Source organism: Erinaceus europaeus, chromosome 3, assembly GCF_950295315.1.
Source record: "Erinaceus europaeus chromosome 3, mEriEur2.1, whole genome shotgun sequence".
NCBI lineage: Eukaryota > Metazoa > Chordata > Mammalia > Eulipotyphla > Erinaceidae > Erinaceus > Erinaceus europaeus.
Genome location: NC_080164.1, coordinates 65,013,032 through 65,031,975, shown reverse-complemented (window position 1 = coordinate 65,031,975; position 18,944 = coordinate 65,013,032). Strand labels below are relative to the sequence as shown.

The following is an 18,944-nucleotide window of genomic DNA, read 5'->3' as shown; positions in this document are numbered from 1 at the left end:
AGTGGGGGTTGTATTGTTATGTGTAAAACTGAGAAATGTTATGCATGTACAAACTATTGTATTTACTGTTGACTGTAAAACATTAATCCCCCAATAAAGAAACTAAAAAAAAAAAAAAAAAAACTTAGACCAGGGAGAACAGAAGCAACCGGTGGCACTGCTATATACAAATAATGTCAAAGGATATAAATTAAGGTGATGTTGTGTATGATACAGCAAATCCTAATAAAGGGATTTTTCAAAGTTAACCCAATTGCCAAATAATATGATTATAGCAATGACTGTCTATTGCCTTCTTAAACCCTAAGACAGCTTCCTCTGTAGAGCCTATATTTCCCCCAGTCCTGGAACCTTGAGAGTAAGGCTCACTTTCCTGCATGTTTCTCTCAGTTCACATCAAATGATGTTGCACCTGCCGATCCCAACCTAATCAACACAATGAGTACCATCTCAGCATGCTTCACTTCAGACTGTGTCCAGAGACATCAGGCATAGAATGTCAACCCTTCAGCCTCATTACTCCGGTGAGACCTTTCGTTTCATAGTATTCTCTAATTCCATTCTAGGAGGTTCACTTCCTAACAAAGTCCTAAAACCTAGATGTAGACCAGGTCCTGTGAGACAGAGCATATGTTCACATGTATCCATAAATTAGGGCAAAATATATACCTGAACGCAAAAATACACAATAGTATGCAGTGAGTCAGTATAAAGTTCATAATGAAATATTGTCTACTGGACGTGGGGGCGATCTAGCTGTGACATCTGTCACCCCACTGATCGCCAGGGTTGAAATAGTGTCTACTTAGACTTAGATACCCACTTCACCTACTTCCTACTACAGTTTTCCCACTCACTCCAAAGCTAATCTTATCAACGTAAGGACTGCAAAAGCTGAATAAGGGCAAGAAACTGGTATACTTTAACAATGACTCTTTAGTCACTACCAGGCTACCCCATCAGCTGGGGCCCTAGTCGAGGAGTCCTAAGATTCCCAAACAGACATAATGGGCCTAGACCTCAAATAAATCCCTCTCTCCATTGTTACCAGTCATCTCTATTAGGAACAACACAATAGACCCCTTTGTAGGCCACCATAGGACCTTACCCTCAACTTGGATTAACAACGGTAGAGAATGTTCCATCCTCTGAAGGGAGGATGGACAACATACTCTATGCTATACCTGAGGAAGATGGGTCAATATTGGGGCAGCTTGGAACGTTCCTACTCATGACCACAGAATGTGAGCTCAGATCTACAGGGATGCAGAGGTTACATAGGCTCCTAAACTGAATATGGGCCCCAGATCAGATCAAATTGATGGGTTTTACAGTCAACAATATTTATACCCCTTTCCCATATTAGGGAACTACTCTCTTTCCTGATCCAGCCTTCTGGACCTTTTTCCAGCCATGAGATCATCTCCTCGGACAATAACTTGGATCCACCTGCATATTAAATTTCAGACTCAGGAAAAAAAAAAAACTAGTGTAGTCACAGAAACTTTGGAATATAACTAAAATAAGCCTATTAGCTATCTACAAAATGGAGACCCCTCAACTCTTCATCTGCACTATTACAGCCTTTAGGTTCATGATTTGTCAACAACTTGTTTGGCTTTATATGTTAACTTTCTTTTCAGCCACCAGCTTCCAGATGCTGCCATGATGCCAACCAGACTTTCCTGGACAGACAACCCCACCAATGTGTCCTAGAGCTCCGCTTCCCCAGAACCCCACCCCACTAGGGAAACAGAAAGGCAGACTGGGAGTATAGATCGACGTGTCAACACCCACGTTCATCGAGGAAGCAATTACAGAATCCACCTTCTGCATCCCATAATGACCCTGGGTCCATACTCCCAGAGGGATAAAGAATAGGAAAGCTATCAGGAGAGGGGATGGGATACAGAGTTCTGATGGTGGGAATTGTGTGAGTTGTATCCCTCTTATCCTATGGTTTTGTCAATGTTTCCTTTTTATAAATAATAAATAAATAAATAAATAAAATAAGATTAAAAAAAAGAAGTACCATCACAGGAGGTCGGGTAGTAGTGCAGCAGGTTAAGCACATATGTGAAGCCCAAGGACCAGAGTAGGGATCCCAGTTCGAGCCCCCATGTCCCCCGCCTGCAGGGGGTCACTTCACAAGTGGTGAACCAGGTCTTCAAATGTCTGTCTTTCTCTTTCCCTCTCTGTCTTCCCCTCCTCTCTCGATTTCTCTCTATCCTATCCAACAACAATGACAGCAATAACAACAACAATAAACAACAAGGGCAACAAAAAATTAGCCTCCAGGAGCAGTGGATGTGTAGTGCAAGCACTGAGGCCCAGCAAATAACCCTGGAGGCAAAAAAAAAAAAAAAAAAAAAAAGGTACCATCACAGATAAATTCCTGAGAGATTAAAAAAAATTTTTTTTTTTAAAAAAAACACCTGTTTGGGAGTCGGGCTGTAGCACAGCGGGTTAAGCGCAGGTGGCGCAAAGCACAAGGACCGGCATAAGGATCCCGGTTTGAACCCCGGCTCCCCACCTGCAGGGGAGTCCCTTCACAGGCGGTGAAGCAGGTCTGCAGGTGTCTTTCTCTCCTCTCTGTCTTCCCCTCCTCTCTCCATTTCTCTCTGTCTTATCCAACAACAATAATAACTACAACAATAAAACAACAAGAGCAACAAAAGGGAATAAATAAATAAAATAAATATTTAAAAAAATTAAAAAAAAAAACACCTGTTTGCATTCTACCAAACAATGGTTCCCTTTTCCCTTCCCCCACGCCTCTCACTTTTCTGAAATCACAATCTTTTCTTATTATATATTTACACATAGGAATCTTTTATGCTTGTTCATTTTAATATTCTTCCATGTTTATTATGAAGAAAATCCTACAATACAAATAATATTTATTTGCTAATTAATGAGAAAGATAGGAGGAGAGAAAGAGAACCAGACATCACTCTGGTACCTGTGCTGCCAGGGATTGAACTCAGGACCTCACACTTGAGAGTCCAGTGCTTTCTCCACTTCACCACCTCCCAGACCACTTGAAAGGTTTCTGTTGATTTGTTTGTTTTTGCTTTAGTTTTAGATAGAGATAGGGAGACAGAAAGGCAGAGAGAGTCTAAGAGGTTGCAGCATCAAAGCTTCCTTCATTGTGATAGAGGCCAGGCTCAAACAAACCTAGGTGGTACCCATGGCAAAGCAACACATTAAGTGAGCTAGTTCACTGGCTCAAGTACCCAAAGATTTTTCTATGTAAAATAACTACGTAAGGGAGTTGGGCAGTAGCGCAGCAGGTTAAATGCACGTGGCACAAAGCGCAAGGACCAGCATAAGGATCCTGGTTCAAGCCCCGGCTCCCCACATGCAGGGGGGTCACTTCACAGGTGGTGAAGCAGGTCTGCAGGTGTCTGTCTTTCTCTCCTCCTCTCTGTCTTCCCTTCCTCTCTCCATTTCTCTCTGTCCTATCCAACAACAATAATAACTACAACAATAAAACAACAAGGGCAAAAAAAGGGAATAAATAAATTAAAATATATAAAAATGATAATAACTATGTAAAACTGAAAGACCTTTGTGGAAACTTCCCACAAAAAAAAGAAAAAAGAGTGTTCTAAAGGCATAATTTAAAATATTACAGTAAAATTTATGGTTTACTATTGTGACTTACACAGTATCTATATATTTAACTAAAAGAAGTATATTTGAATGAAAATAACAGAAAGGGACTGGGCAGTGAGTGGTGCACCTGGTAAAGAGCACGCATTGACATGCACAAAGATTCAGGTTCAAATCCCAAGTTCTTACCTGCAGGGTAGACAGGCAGGGGGAAGGAGGGGACTCTTCACAAGTGGTGAAACAGGTCTGCAGGTGTTCTCTCTCTCTCTCTCTCTCCTCTTTCCCTCTCAATTTCTCTCTGTCCTATAAATAATGAATATATATATATATATATATATATATATATATATATATATATATCCTCCAGAGTTAATGCTGGGGCTCAGTGCCTGCACCATGAATCCATTCACCATGAATAAATTGCTCCTGGAGGCCTTTATTTTTCTCCCTTTTGTTGCCCTTGTTGTTATAGCTTTGTGGTTATTATTGTTGTTGTTGATGTCATTCATTGTTGGATAGGACAGAGAGAAATCGAGAGAGGAGGGGAAGACAGAGAAGGGGAGAGAAAGATAGACACCTGCAGACCTGCTTCACCGCCCGTGAAGCAACTCCCCTGCAGGTGGGGAGCTGGGGCTCAAACCGGGATCCTTATACTGGTCCTTGCATTTTGAGCCACAGGTGCTTAACGCGCTGCACTACCGCCTGACCGCCTGACCGCCTGAATAAATATTTTTTAAATAGCTAGATGAAGGATGGGCAGTGTTGCACCTGATACAGCACACATATTACAGTGTTCAAGGACCCAGGGGTCAAGACCCAGCCCCTATAAGCAGGAGGAAAGACTCATGAGTGATGAGTACTTCAGTTAGCTCTTTCTTTTTTTTTATTTATTATTATTTTTTAAATAATTTATTTCTTTATTGGGGAATTAATGATTTACATTCAACAGTAAATACAATAGTTTGAACATGCATAACATTCCCCAGATTCCCATTTAACAATACAACCCCCACTATGTCATTCATCATCTTTCATGGACCTGTATTCTCCCCACCCACCCACCCACCCCAGAGTCTTTTACTTTGGTGTAATACTCCAATTGCATTTCAGGTTCGACTTGTGTTTTCTTTTCTAATCTTGTTTTTCAACTTCTGCCTGAGAGTGAGATCATCCCATATTCATCCTTCAGTTTCTGACTTATTTCACTCAACATAATTTTTTCAAGGTCCATCCAAGATCGGCTGAAAACAGTGAAGTCACCATTTTTTACAGCTGAGTAGTATTCCATTGTGTATATATACCACAACTTGCTCAGCCACTCATCTGTTGTTGGACACCTGGGTTGCTTCCAGGTTTTGGCTGTTACAAATTGTGCCGCCAAGAACATATGTGTACACAGATCTTTTTGGATGGATGTGTTGGGTTCCTTAGGATATATCCCCAGGAGGGGAATTGCAGGGTCATAGGGTAGGTCCATTTCTAGCCTTCTGAGAGTTCTCCAGACTGTTCTCCACAGAGGTTGGACCAATTGACATTCCCACCAGCAGTGCAGGAGGGTTCCTTTGACCCCACACCCTCTCCAGCATTTGCTGCTGTTACCTTTTCTGATGTGTGAAATTCTCACAGGAGTGAAGTGATATCTCATTGTTGTCTTGATTTGCATTTCTCTGACAATCAGAGACTTGGAGCATTTTTTCATGTGTTTCTCGGCCTTTTGGATCTCTTCTGTGGTGAATATTCTGTCCAAGTCCTCCCCCCATTTTTGGATGGGGTTATTTGTTGTCTTGTTGTTGAGTCTGGCAAGCTCTTTATATATGTTGGTTATTAAACTCTTATCTGATGTATGGCATGTAAAGATCTTCTCCCATTCTGTGAGGGGTCTCTTGGTTTGGGTAGTGGTTTCTTTTGCTGTGAAGAAGCTTTTTAATTTGATGTAGTCCCATAGGTTTATACTTGCCTTTGTCTTCCTTGTAATTGGATTCGTTTCATTGAAAATGTCTTTAAAATTTATGCGGAAAAAAGTTCTGCCAATATTTTCCTCTAAGTATCTGATAGTTTCTGGTCTAACATCCAAGTCCTTGATCCACTTGGAATTTACTTTTGTATTTGGTGAAATACAGTGATTCAGTTTCATTCTTCTGCATGTTTCAACCCATTGTTTCCAACACCATTTGTTGAAGAGACTCTGCTTCCCCCATGTAATAGTCTGGGCCCCTTTGTCAAAGATTAGATGTCCATAGGTGTGGGGCCTCATTTCTGGGCTCTCAATTCTATTCCACTGGTCAGTGTGTCTGTTCATGTTCCAGTACCAAGCAGTTTTGATGACAATGGCCCTATAATACAGTTTGAGATCTGGGAGTGTGATGCCTCCGGTTCTGTTCTTTTTTCTCAAGATTGTTTTGGCAATTCTAGGTCTTTTCTGGTTCCAGATAAACATTTGTAGCATTTGTTCTATTCTCCTAAAAAATGTGCTTGGGATCTTGATGGGGATAGCATTAAATTTGTAGATGGCTCTGGGTAATATATTCATTTTGATGATGTTAATTCTTCCAACCCATGAACATGGAATATCTTTCCACTTCTTTGTGTCTTTTTCAATTTCTTTGAGTAGTGACTCATAATTTTCAGTATACAAGTCTTTCACTTCTTTGGTTAGGTTTACTCCTAGATATTTTATTGTTTTTGTTGCTATAGTAAAAGGAACTGATTTCTGGATTTCAATTTCTTCTAACTTAGTGTTTGCATAGAGGAATGCCACTGACTTTTGAATGTTAATTTTATAGCCTGACACATTACTGTATTGCCTGATGATTTCCAAAAGCTTCTTGCTGGATTCCTTAGGTTTTTCCATGTATACTATCATGTCATCTGCAAATAAGGAGAGTTTGATTTCTTCTCTTCCAATCTGTATGCCTTTAATTCCTTGCTCCTGCCTGATTGCTATGGCAAGAACTTCCAACACTATGTTGAATAGTAATAGTGATAGTGGGCAGCCCTGTCTAGTACCTGATCTGAGGGGAAATGCTTCCAGTTTTTCACCATTGAGTATGATGTTGGCTGTAGGTTTGCTATATATAGACTCCACTATCTTCAGGAATTTTCCATCTATTCCCATTTTTTGTAGTGTTTTGATCATAAAGGGATGTTGTATTTTGTCAAAGGCTTTCTCTGCATCTATTGATATGACCATGTGGTTTTTGGTCTTGCTTTTGTTGATGTGGTGGATAACATTGATTGATTTACATATATTAAACCAACCTTGCATGCCTGGGATAAACCCCACTTGGTCATGATGAACAATCTTTTTGATATACTGCTGTATCCGCTTGGCTAGAATTTTGTTCAATATTTTCGCATCTATGTTCATCAGAGATATTGGTCTGTAGTTTTCTTTTTTGGTTGTGTCCCTGTCTGCTTTTGGTATCAGGGTGATGTTGGCTTCATAGAAGCTGGCAGGGAGTATTCCAGTGTCTTCAATCTTCTGGAAGACTTTTTTTTTTTTTTTTTTTAAATATTTTATTTTATTTATTTATTCCCTTTTGTTGCCCTTGTTTTATTGTTGTAGTTATTATTGTTGTTATTGTCGTTGTTGGATAGGACAGAGAGAAATGGAGAGAGGAGGGGAAGACAGAGAGGAGGAGAGAAAGACAGACACCTGCAGACCTGCTTCACCGCCTGTGAAGCGACTCCCCTGCAGGTGGGGAGCCGGGGCTCGAACCGGGATCCTTATGCCGGTCCTTGTGCTTTGCGCCACCTGCGCTTAACCCGCTGCGCTACAGCCCGACTCCCTTCTGGAAGACTTTTAAAAGTAGAGGTATTAGTTCTTCTTTGAAAGTTTTGTAGAATTCATTTGTAAAACCATCTGGTCCAGGACTTTTATTTTTGGGAAGATTTTTGATAACTGTTTCAATTTCATTAGCTGTGATGGGCCTGTTCCTGTTATCCACTTCCTCTTTACTTAGTTTTGGAAGTTGGTAGGTATCTAGGAAATCGTCCATTTCTTCCAGGTTCTCTAGATTGGTGGCATATAGTTGTTCATAGAAGCCTCGCATGATATGTTGAATTTCTGCAGTGTCTGTTGTGATATCTCCTCTTTCATTTACTATCCGATTTATTTGGGTCTTCTCCCTTTTTTGTTTTGTGAGTCTGGCTAAAGGTTTGTTGATTTTGTTTACTCTTTCGAAGAACCAACATTTACTTTCATTGATCTTTTGTATGGTTTTCCTATTCTCAATGTTATTTATTTCTGCCCTAACTTTAGTGATTTCTGTCCTTCTGGTTGCTTTAGGATTCCTTTGTTGTTCTTCTTCTAGGTCTTTGAGATGTGCAATCAGGCTGTTTATTTGTGCCTTTTCTTGTTTCCTAATGTGTGCTTGTATAGCTATGAACTTCCCTCTTAGGACTGCTTTAGCTGTGTCCCAAATATTTTGATAGCTTGTGTCTTCATTTTCATTGAACTCTCGAAACATTTTGATTTCTTCCTTGATTTCCTCTTTGACCCAGAAGTTGTTAAGAAGTGTACTGTTGAGCTTCCACATTTTGGGACTGTTACTAATCTTTTGTTGATTGTTAAGTGTTAGTTTAATTCCACTGTGGTCTGAGAAGATGTTTGGGATGATTTCAGTGCTCTTGAATTGGCTGATGCTGTCTTTGTGGCCTAACATATGGTCTATCCTTGAGAATGACCCATGTGGATTTGAGTAAAATGTGTATTCCAGTTTCTTGGGATGAATGACTCTGAAAATGTCCAATAGTTCTAATTTATCTATCTCTTCATTTAGCTCCCTTATGTCTTTACTGATTTTCTGCCTGGATGATCTGTCAAGTTGAGATAGTGGGGTGTTGAAGTCCCCTACTATGATTGTGTTACTGTTAATATATTGCTGTAGCTCCTTCAGTAGAAGTTTGATGTATTTAGATGGCTTCTCATTGGGTGCATTGATGTTAATAATTGCTAAGTCCTCTTGATTGACTGATCCTCTGAGCATTAAGTAGTGTCCATTCCTATCTTTTTTAATCTTATCTATTTTAAAGTCTATCATGTCAGATATGAGAATAGCTGTTCCTGCCCTTTTTTGTGGGCCATTGGCTTGTATGATAGTTTTCCATCCTTTCACTTTAAGTCTGTGTTTGTCTTGTTGAGTTAGGTGAGTTTCCTGTAGACAACATATTGTTGGGTTGTGTTTTCTGATCCATCTTCCTACTCTGTGTCTTTTAATAGGTGAATTCAGGCCATTGACATTTATTGATATCAAAGATTGAAGATATTTTAACGCCATTCATGTAGAGTTTTAGAGTGTTTTAATATGTCCTATTTGTGGTGGTCTGGTTGTTTATAGGAGACCTTTCAGAAATTCTTTCAGGGCAGGCTTGGTGATGGTTGCTTCCTTCAACTGTTACTTGTCTGAGAAGGTTTTGATGCTTCCATCTAGTCTGAATGACAGTCTAGCAGGATATAGTATTCTTGGCTGAAAGCCTTTCTCATTGAGCACTCGATAGATATCTTGCCATTCTCTTCTGGGCTGCACTGTTTGTATGGAGAAGTCTGCTGCTAATCTTATGGGTTTTCCTTTGTAGGTGACTCTGTTTTTCTCTTGCAGCCTTGAGGATCCTTTCTTTATCCTTATTCCTTTCCATTCTAAGTATGACATGTCTTGGTGTCTTTAGGTCTGGGTTAATTCTGTTTGGGACCCTCTGGGCTTCTTGAATCTTTATGTCTTTGGTGTTGTCTAGACTAGAGAAATTTTCAGCTATTATGGCCTGGAGAATGCTTTCTTCCTCTCCTTCTCTTTCTTCCTCTGGTAAGCCAATAATGCGTATATTGTTTCTTTTGAAGTCATCCCATAGGACTCTGGTTGTTTTCAGCATCTCTTAATCTCTTTTTGAGATCTCTTACTTCTTTTTTAGTTGTCTCTCATTCATCCTCAATCTTGCTAATTCTGTCTTCAGCCACATAGATTCTATTCTCTCTGCCCTCTACTGCTTTCTGGAGTTCATCTATTTTTTTGCCCTGCTCTGATACTGTTTTAGCTTGTTCAGCTAGTTGCCTTCTTAGCTCAGCAATTTCAGCTTTCAGCTCTCTAATAACCATGAGATTATTAGAATTTTCTTCCATATTCTCATTTGTTGTTCCTGCATTTCTGATTACAATTTTTTCAAATTCTTTAGTCACTCCTATTATTATTTCCTTAGCTAATGTTTGGATGTTGAACTCGTTGTTTTGTGCTTCACCCTCTGGAGGACTTTTAGCTGGACTCTTGTCCTGGTTCGAGTCTCCAATATTTTTTCTTGTTGTTTTAACCATTTTATATATGTTAACAGTTTTTTCAATCCCTGAGTTGGAGCTCAGTGGTGTAAAAGCCTCTTTTTTTTTTCTTCCCTGTAGGCTATGGGAGCCTAAGGGCTTTTAAACTATCAATAGGCTTCTTAGCTTAATCACTGACTCCTGACCAAGAGATAAAGCAGGGTGTGGCAGAGATAATCTAGTGGTTATGCAAAGAGACTTTCACAGCCACTCAGCTATGCCACCGAGGTATAGGTCTTCTCCTGAGTTTACCGGTTAGATCTCTGTCTCCTGGTGTCCCTCCCTGTTGCTGCTCCAGATTCTGAGGGTAGTAGCAATGGAGACTCAGAGTTGCACTTAGTGAGTCTCTGGGGAGTCCTTTCCTCCCTTCAGCTGTCCCCTTGTTGTGGAGCAGACTGGAGGTGGTGTCTCCACTGATAAACTGTTGAACTGTTAGCAGCCACTTAATCTCTCCTTAGGCCCCTCTCTCCTCTCTGTCACCAGCCACGCGTGTTTGTACTCACGGGTGATTTACTGGATTCCTGTGGTCATTCTAGTCCTGTCTTGTTTCGGTCCGGGTGGTCTCCTTTGGTATTCCTAGTTGATCCGGGAGAGGAGAGGAGAGGAGAGGATAGGAGAGGAGAGGAGAGGAGAGGAGAGGAGAGAAAGCTATCTGCTGCTCGTAGCTCTGCCTCCGGAAGTCCCAGTTAGCTCTCTTTCTCTAGCTCTTCCATCTCTGTCAGTTTCTCTATTTCTATCCAAATCATTAAATTAAAAAATTTTTAAATAAAAAAATAATTGGCAAAGAAATAAATTAACTGGTAGAGCACCAGATTTACACCTCTAAAATTTCAACCTTTGCTTAATATTCCCCAAGTAAATGTAGATTCTTGGAGAACAAAACATTAAAAGCAGTACACAATTGGCGTATCGCACCAAAGTAAAAGACTCTGGGGTGGGTGGGTGGGGAGAATACAGGTCCAAGAAGGATGACAGAGGACCTAGTGGGGGTTGTATTGTTATATGGGAAACTGGGGAATGTTATGCATGTACAAAGTATTGTATTTACTGTTAAATATAAAACATTAATTCCCCAATAAAGAAATTTAAAAAATTAAAAATAAATAAAACTAATAAAAGCAGTACACAAAAGAGAGAATTAAATACCCTGAACTGTCCCTCCAGGTCTTGAGAAAACAGAGCATAGCAGTTCCCACCAAAGCTGTCTCCTACCTGGAGATGATACAGAGCTGGCGGCTCATTGTTTGGGTTTGCTCTACCGCACACCAGAGTTCCTGAGAACACCTCGGATCCACACAGTTCTTAGCAATGATGCTAGCAAGTCTGGCGAAGTTTTGTCCACAAATTGCAATTTTCCTAGCAGAGGCAATGAGTTGATCTTTGGTCTGTACCAAAAGAAACAGAAGCATTAGTGACAGGTAAACTCTCCTCTCCCGGGTTTTTCTCCTAAGAAATCTGTGACGACTGTACAGTATATCACTACAAATCTTAATCATGAGGTTGAGAGTTCAATCCCTGGCAGTACATGTACCAGAGTGATGTCTGGTTCTTTCTCTCTCCACCTATCTTTCTCATTAATAAATAAATTATTTAAAAGGAAAAAAAGAAAGAAAATGAGGAGATCGGGCAGTGGCACACCCAGTTAGGCAGTTCGGTTCGAGCCCCAGATCCACACCTGTATTGTAAGGGGTCCACTTCATGAGTGGTGAAGCAAGTCTGCAGGTGTCTATCTCTCTTTCTCTCTCTCTCTTAATCTTTTGTTTATTTATTGGACAGAAACAGAACTTGAGAGGAAAAGGGAGAGAAGAAAAGAGACATGTGCAGCCCTGCTTCACTACTTGTAAAGCTTTCTCCCCTGCAAGTGGGGACGAGGGGCTTGAACTTGGATCCTTGAGCATTGGAACATGAGCACTAAACCAGGTGTGCTACCACACGCCCCCTAGTATCTATCTTTCTCTGTCCTTTCTAAATTTCTCTGTCAGGTAGATAGCATAATGGCTATCAAAGAGACTCTTATGCCGGAGGCTCCAAAGTCCCAGGTTCAATCCCCCACACCACCATAAATTAAGGGGGAAAGAAAAGAAAGAAAGGTAGGAGGGAAGAAAGGAGAAAACATGGCCTCCAGGGGCGGTGGATTCATAGTGCGGGCACCAAGCCCAGCAATAACCCTGGGGGCAATAGAAAAAATGAGAGAGGAGAGGGGAGGGGAGGGGAGGGGAGGGGAGAGGGGAGGGGAGAGGGGAGGGGAGAGGGGAGGGGAGGGGAGGGGAGAGGGGAGGGGAGGAGAGGGGAGGGGAGAGGGGAGGGGAGGGGAGGGGGGAGGAGAGGAGAGGGGAGGGGGGAGGAGAGGAGAGGAGAGGAGAGGAGAGGAGGGGAGAGGAGAGGAGAGGAGAGGAGAAAGGATGGGGAGGGGAGAGGAGGAGAGGAGAGTTTGTTGCCTTTATCTTGGGGAATTTTTAACAATGTAAATGTCTCACTTTTAATGCACCCTTGTGGGAAATCAATGAGTCTTTGATTTTTCTAAACTGCAGCTTTTGGCAAAATATCTTCCCTAGTGAGAAAAGACAAAGTCTTAATAGCTGAGCCCGAAAGGGAGAGGAAGAGAAAAGTGCAATAAAGTTCATGATATCACAGGAAGAGAAAGAAGAACACGTGGAAATGCTCAGTTCCAGGCAGCCACAGCAGGGCTCTTCCTTCCTAGGAGCTGCCACAGGCTGTCTGACTCCCATCTCCCCATTGAGCACCTAGCCCTCCTGCCACTCAGACCCAACGAAGTCCAAGTACCAACATGTGTCCTCTCCTCTTCAAATTCCCAGCCATCAGGAGCACCTCCTTGGTAATCGCCTGGATCAGTTGGGTGATTCTGTTCTCACTGTCCATGGTGCCACACTCGGGGAGAGACTGGTTCCAGGTCAGACACTGGGGGGTGTCGGGAAGGTCTTGTGACATCTGTTATAAGAAGACAGGGCAGAACCAAGAAAACACAGTGAGATGTTAACTAACACTTAATCACTTTAAAAAAGAAGAATGAAAATCAAGGGGGAGTTCCCGATTTTCCAGGGGCCAGCAGCTCTTGGCTGTGGAAAGCAAGGCCTTGCTTTTCACTCTGAAGAAGAGCTAGGCAACAGAAGATGGACAGGGCTGGTAACAGCATCAAGCAACAGTGTTGTCTTCTCCATTCCTGGGGGCTGGCCTCACCCTGCCCTAGCAGTTCTATGAAATACTGTCAGGTGGTAAATAGTTTGCTTGAACAGTGAGCAGCTTTGCCAACTGTGCAATCTAGGTTCAAGCCCAGCCCTCACTGCATTAAAGGGAGCTTTAGTGCTGTGGTCCCTTACTTTCTCTACCTCTCTGCCTTCTCCATTGAGAGAAGTTGGGGGAGAGACTGAGTCCTGTCAGGCTGTTATAATAAGAAAAGGACTGCATCAGGTGAATTGACAGAATGTGTAAAGCTGGGACATTAATTATATGTAAGGAAGATGGGAGGGGGGCTGGGCAGTGATGCACCTAGTTAAGTGCACATAGTACAGATTGCAAGGACCCACACAAAGAACTGGGTTCGAGCCCCTGGTTCCCCACCTGCAGGGGAGATGCTTCAAAAAAGTCTTCAGGTGTTTATCTTTCTCTCTCTCTCTCTCTCTCTCTCTCTCACTCTCTCCCTCCCTCCCCCTCCTCTCTCAGTTTTTCTCTGTCCTATCCAACAAAACGAGAAGAAGAAAAAAAAATGGCCACAAGGAACAGTGGATTAGTAGTGCCTGCACAGAGCCCCAGTGATAACCCTGGAGGCCAAAAGAAAAGGATATATATATATTCTAGAAGAACAAATGAAGAGGAGGGCTGAGGAGACAAGGAGAAAGCACCCTGCTTATGCAACAGATTCAGGTTATGCCTGAGACTCCAAGGTCCCTGGTTCAATTCCAGCACCACGTGGTATAAGCAAGAGCTAAACAGTGGTCTGGTGGGGGAGAAAATAAGACAAAAGAAGATGATTCAATACATGGTTATTAAAAATAATAAGGGCCAGGAGTCGGGCAGTAGCACAGCGGGTTAAGCGCAGGTGGTGCAAAGCGCAAGGACCGGTGTGAGGATCCTGGTTCGAGCCCCTGGCTCCTCACCTGCAGGGGAGTCACTTCATAGGCGGTGAAGCAGGTCTGCAGGTGTCTTTATCTCCCCCCTCTGTCTTCCCCTCCTCTCTCCATTTCTCTCTGTCCTATCCAACAACGAAGACATCAATAACAACAATAATAAGGGCCAGGCAGTGGTACCTGGTTGAGCGCAAACATTACCATGCACAATGACCCGGGTTCAAGCCCCCTGGCCCCCACCTGCAGAGGGAAGAAGTTTCACAAATGGTGAAGCAATGCTACAGGTGTCTCTCTGTCTACCTCTTCCTCCCTTCTCAACTTCTGTCTTATCAAATAAAATATTAAACAATAAAAAAGGGGGCCGGGTGGTAGCGCAGCAGGTTAAGCACACGTGGCGCAAAGCAAGGACCAGTGTAAGGATTCCGGTTCAAGCCCCTGGCTCCCCACCTGCAGGGGAGTCGCTTCACAGGCAGTGAAGCAAGTCTGCAGGTGTCTATCTTTCTCTCCCCCTCCCTGTCTTCCCCTCCTCTCTCAATTTCTCTCTGTCCTATCCAACAGCAACGACAACAAAAATATTAACAACAATAACAATAAACAACAAGGGCAACAAAAGGGGAAAAATTAGCCTCCAGGAGCAGTGGATTCATAGTGCAGGTACACAGCCCCAGCAATAACCCTGGAGGCAAAAAATAAATAAATAAATAAATAAATAAAAATAAATAATAAAATAATAAACAAGTAGTAGCCCAGCAGTAGTGCATAGGGTTAAGGATCCCAGTGTGAGCCCCCGGGTCCCCACCTGCAGGGGGATCACTTTGCAAGCAGTGATTCAGGTCGCAGGTGTCTTTCTCTTCCCTTCTCTGTACTCTCCTCCTCTCTCAACTTCTCTATCTTATCCAACAACAGCAACAATCACAACAATGGAAAAATGGCCACCAGGAGCAGTGGATTCATAGTGCAGGCACTGAGTCCCACCAATAACCCTGGAGGCAAAATAATAATAATAATAATAGTAAAATAATGATAGTAGGGTCAGTAAGTTCGCTCACTTGGATAATACACTGCTGTGCCATGTGTGTGACCCAGGTTCAAGCCCGGCCCCCACCACCCTGAAGGAAGCTTCAGTGCTGTGGTCTCCTTCACTCTTTCTCTGCCTCTACCTAAAACTGAATAAATAAATAAATAAACATTTTTAAATGATAATAATAACAAATGAGGAGGAGCTTGCAGGATGTCAGGATTCACGAGCCCAAGAGCTATGGAAGACAGTTTGAGCTGCAGGGAAAATTGACTGTGTCTGCTCTACTCCCAGATACTGAGGGAAAGGCTCTCCTTATGGCCATGATATTTAAAGAGAAAAACGAGTTAAAGAGTAATGGGGAGGAGAGTGAAAAAATACATGGTCTGGTGAGCTGTATCTTGGAAGAAGACCCAGTGAAGGGTGTGGCAGTATCTGTGTAGCCAAGCACAGCCTGTCATGTGGTGATGAAAATGCTGGGCTTAGCACATCTGCCAGGGGACTCCTTAGGTACTGCCAAAGTAGCATGTCTCCCACTGAGTTTGGGCATGGTCAGTGTCAATAAATCAAATCTTTGCAATACACAATACCTAACTGTCCCATCTGGTGTCCAAGCAGAAAATGACTATGTATGGACTGTTTCCAACAGAAGGAACATCTTTCCTATAAAGCCATCTATTATATTTGTGTAAGCTCATTCAAGTTGAACTCCTGCCACTTGCAAACAAAAGAACCTATGTGATGGACTCAGGAAGGTAACATCACGTAGGTCAAGGCAAAATGAAGAACTCCATCCCTAGAAGGAGTGCTGTCAGCTCCAGCTAGGAGACCCACTTCAAGTTGAAGCACTTGGGAGAAACTTCATATAGGTTAATAATCACGGCCACTAAAAAGGGGGAAAAATAAATAAATAAAAAATAAATAAATAAACAAATATAAAATAATCACAGCCACTATTTTCAGGACACTTATGAGCCAGGCAAGTGCAAGGACAAATTTCTCCATGAGCCTCTACTGGGAAATTTATCAATGTTCTTTTTTTCCCCTTTTTTAAAATATTTATTTATTTATTCCCTTTTATTGCCCTTGTTGTTTTATTGTAGTGATTATTGATGTTGTTGTTGTTGGATAGAACAGAGAGAAATGGAGGGAAGAGGGGAAGACAGAGAGGGGGAGAGAAAGACAGACACCTGCAGACCTGCTTCACTGCCTGTGAAGTGACTCCCCTGCAGGTGGGGAGCCGGGGGTTCCAACCAGGATCCTTAAGCTGGTCCTTAGGCTTTGCACCACACACGCTTAACCCGCTGAGCTACATCCTGACTCCCTTCCCTTCTTTTCTTTGCCTTCAAGGTTATCATTTGGGCTCAGTGCCTGAACTATGAATCCAGTGCTCCTGGTGGCCATTTTTTCATACTTTTAAAAAATTGTATATGACAGAGAGAAATTGAGAGGGGCAAGGGAAATAGAGAGGGAGAGACATCTGCAGACCTGCTTCACTGCTTGTGAAGCGACCCCCCTGCAGGTGGGGCTCCAGGAGCTCGAACCAGAATCCTTGTGTTTTTGTGCTTTGTCCTATGTGCATTTAACCCACTGCACCACCACCTGGTCCCCTCTTTTTTTAAAAAAAATATATTTATTTATTGTAACGTGTACTCAACTAGGTGCGCCACCACCTGGCCCCCATCTTTATTATTGGATAAAACAGGGAGAGACTGGAGAGGGAAATAGAGAGGAAAAGAAACAGAGACACCTGCATACACTCATGAAGCTTTCCCCACCCCCACAGATGGGGGTCAGGGGTTGAAGATGAGTCTTTGCACACATAATGTGTGTGCATAACCAGATCCACCACTGCCTGGTCCCTCAGTGTTCTTTTTTTAATATTTATTTATTTATTTATTTCCTTTTGTTGTCCTTGTTTTTTTATTGTAGTTATTGATGTTGTCGTTGTTGTATAGGACAGAAAGAAATGGAGACAGAAGGGGGAGACAGAGGGAGAAGAGAAAGACAGACACCTGCAGACCTACTTTACCGCTTGTGAAGCGACGTTCCTGCAGGTGGGGAGCCAGGGTCTCAAACCGGGATCCTTTCCGGCGGTCCTCAGGCTTCGTGCCACGTGCGCTTAACTCACTGCACTATTGCCCAACTCCCAATGTTCTTTTTTTCTAGATTAGAATCTTAAAATTCAGAAAAGATAATCAGGAATCAGCCTAGATGACCTGGTTCCTAATCTTGGACCCTCAAAGTCTGTATTGTGTTTGCCAGATGTGAATCACACACCTGGGTACCAAGGCAACTTATTCTGAAATTTGGCAGGGGCTTTGGCTAGTAGTAAGAGAGCTGAACTGAGGGATGAAGAAAGATACTATCTTACCCTGCCCAGGTCTGCTGCAGGTGTACTGGTGAGGAGTGAATCAGCAGAGCCAGCTATGTTCCCTGGGCTGCCTTCTGGAGCATGGACTCCTTGAAGATGCATGCTGTTTTCAGCAGTGGCTGCGGGCTCATGCTCCCCACAGTGAGGCTGGAGCTGGGAAAGGCTCTGCTCTAAGGCCTTTGCCTGCTTGTCACAGGACTTCAAGCACTGGGTCAAGAGTCTCCAGGCCTTGATTGGACCACCTTTCCAGGCCTTTAGCTGGGCCACGGCATGGTGGGCCTTGGCTGCCCACTCCCATTGAGGCCAGTCCAGGATGAGTATTCCCCTTTCCTCTGGATGCTGTTGGAGCACAGAGATCTTTTGAGCCATTTCCTGGGTAAGGATGAGGATGTCCTCCAGAGCTACAGAAAGGTCTTTTGAGCAAGAACCAGACTCCTGATTTCTTGCCACAATTTTCTGTACTTCCTGGATACCAGACACTATTCTCTGTAGATTGTTTTCTGGACTAGTCCAGGAATTGTTGCAGACAGAGAGCCATGGGCAGAAGGCATCATGGAAGGCATGTTCATAGTCTGCATTGATGTTATTGAGGTGGCCAATCAGGGCCACTGATCGAAGGGTGAGCTCAAAGAAGAGAAGTTCAAACCAGGTGGACACACTGGGAGATGGTTTGGGAGAGGAGGTCAGAATCTGTGCTACATCCAGCAGAGCATCGGTGAGCACGTGAACTTCCCTGCACAGAAATAAAACCTCCCCCTTGACCTGCTCATTCCCACATAGTTGGCTGGACAGTCTGGTAGCTTCTTGTAGCCGCCGAGAAACATCTGCCACCCTAACCAACCCTGCTTGCAATCCCTGCTGATCCTGTATGGCCTGCCGTAGGGGGAGCAGGAACAGGCATTGTCTCTTGCTGAACTTTTCTATGCAATGGAGCAGGTCTTGGACAGCCACTGACCACAGAAGGCACTCGTCCTCAATGCTCTCCTTCCATGATTCAGGTGTCTGGAGGCCATCAGAAATCAGGACTATGTTCAACAGTTCTTTGGCATGGGTCTCAGCCTCTCCCAATCTGCCCTGCATTTGTAAAAGTGCTTCCTCTGTGGAGTAAGGGCCCTTTTTGCCCAAATCCATGGGCACACATTTGGTTGCTAGTTGAACCAATGAAGTTAAATTCTGCTGAAGTTCTACAAATACTGCCACGCTCTGTGCAAGATCAGCTTCTTGGTTTTGACAAAATAGCTGCTGACAGAGAAGATACCAGTTGCCAGCAATGGCTACCAAAGCATGCCTGGTTTCCTTGTTTCTCTCAGATGATGGGAGATCTAGCTCCAGAAGCCTATCAGCTCTAGCATTGGAGCAATGTCCCATCTCTCTTGCTAGGTCATTAATAGAAGGTGCCAGTGTGAGAATTTCTTGGAGTCTAGTCATTGTCTCTGACTCCAGGGGTCCCTTCCCAGCCAGGACCTCTTGAACTATATTCACAGCTAAATTTAACTTCTGCGGATTGGTGCTGAGGTCTCTGTCTGGTGGCCCTGGCTGGCTACAAGC

The 18,944-nt window shown here is 43.1% G+C and overlaps 1 protein-coding gene across 1 annotated transcript in view; it reads right to left on the bottom strand.

Moving 5' to 3' along the window:
- LOC132537586 (uncharacterized) overlaps positions 1 to 18,944 on the bottom strand; it is a 40,828-nt gene that overhangs the window by 9,084 nt on the left and 12,800 nt on the right. Inside the window, 3 exon segments of the mRNA XM_060188433.1 lie at positions 11,132 to 11,304; positions 12,704 to 12,868; positions 17,397 to 18,944. Coding sequence (XP_060044416.1) covers positions 11,132 to 11,304; positions 12,704 to 12,868; positions 17,397 to 18,944 — 1,886 coding nt within the window.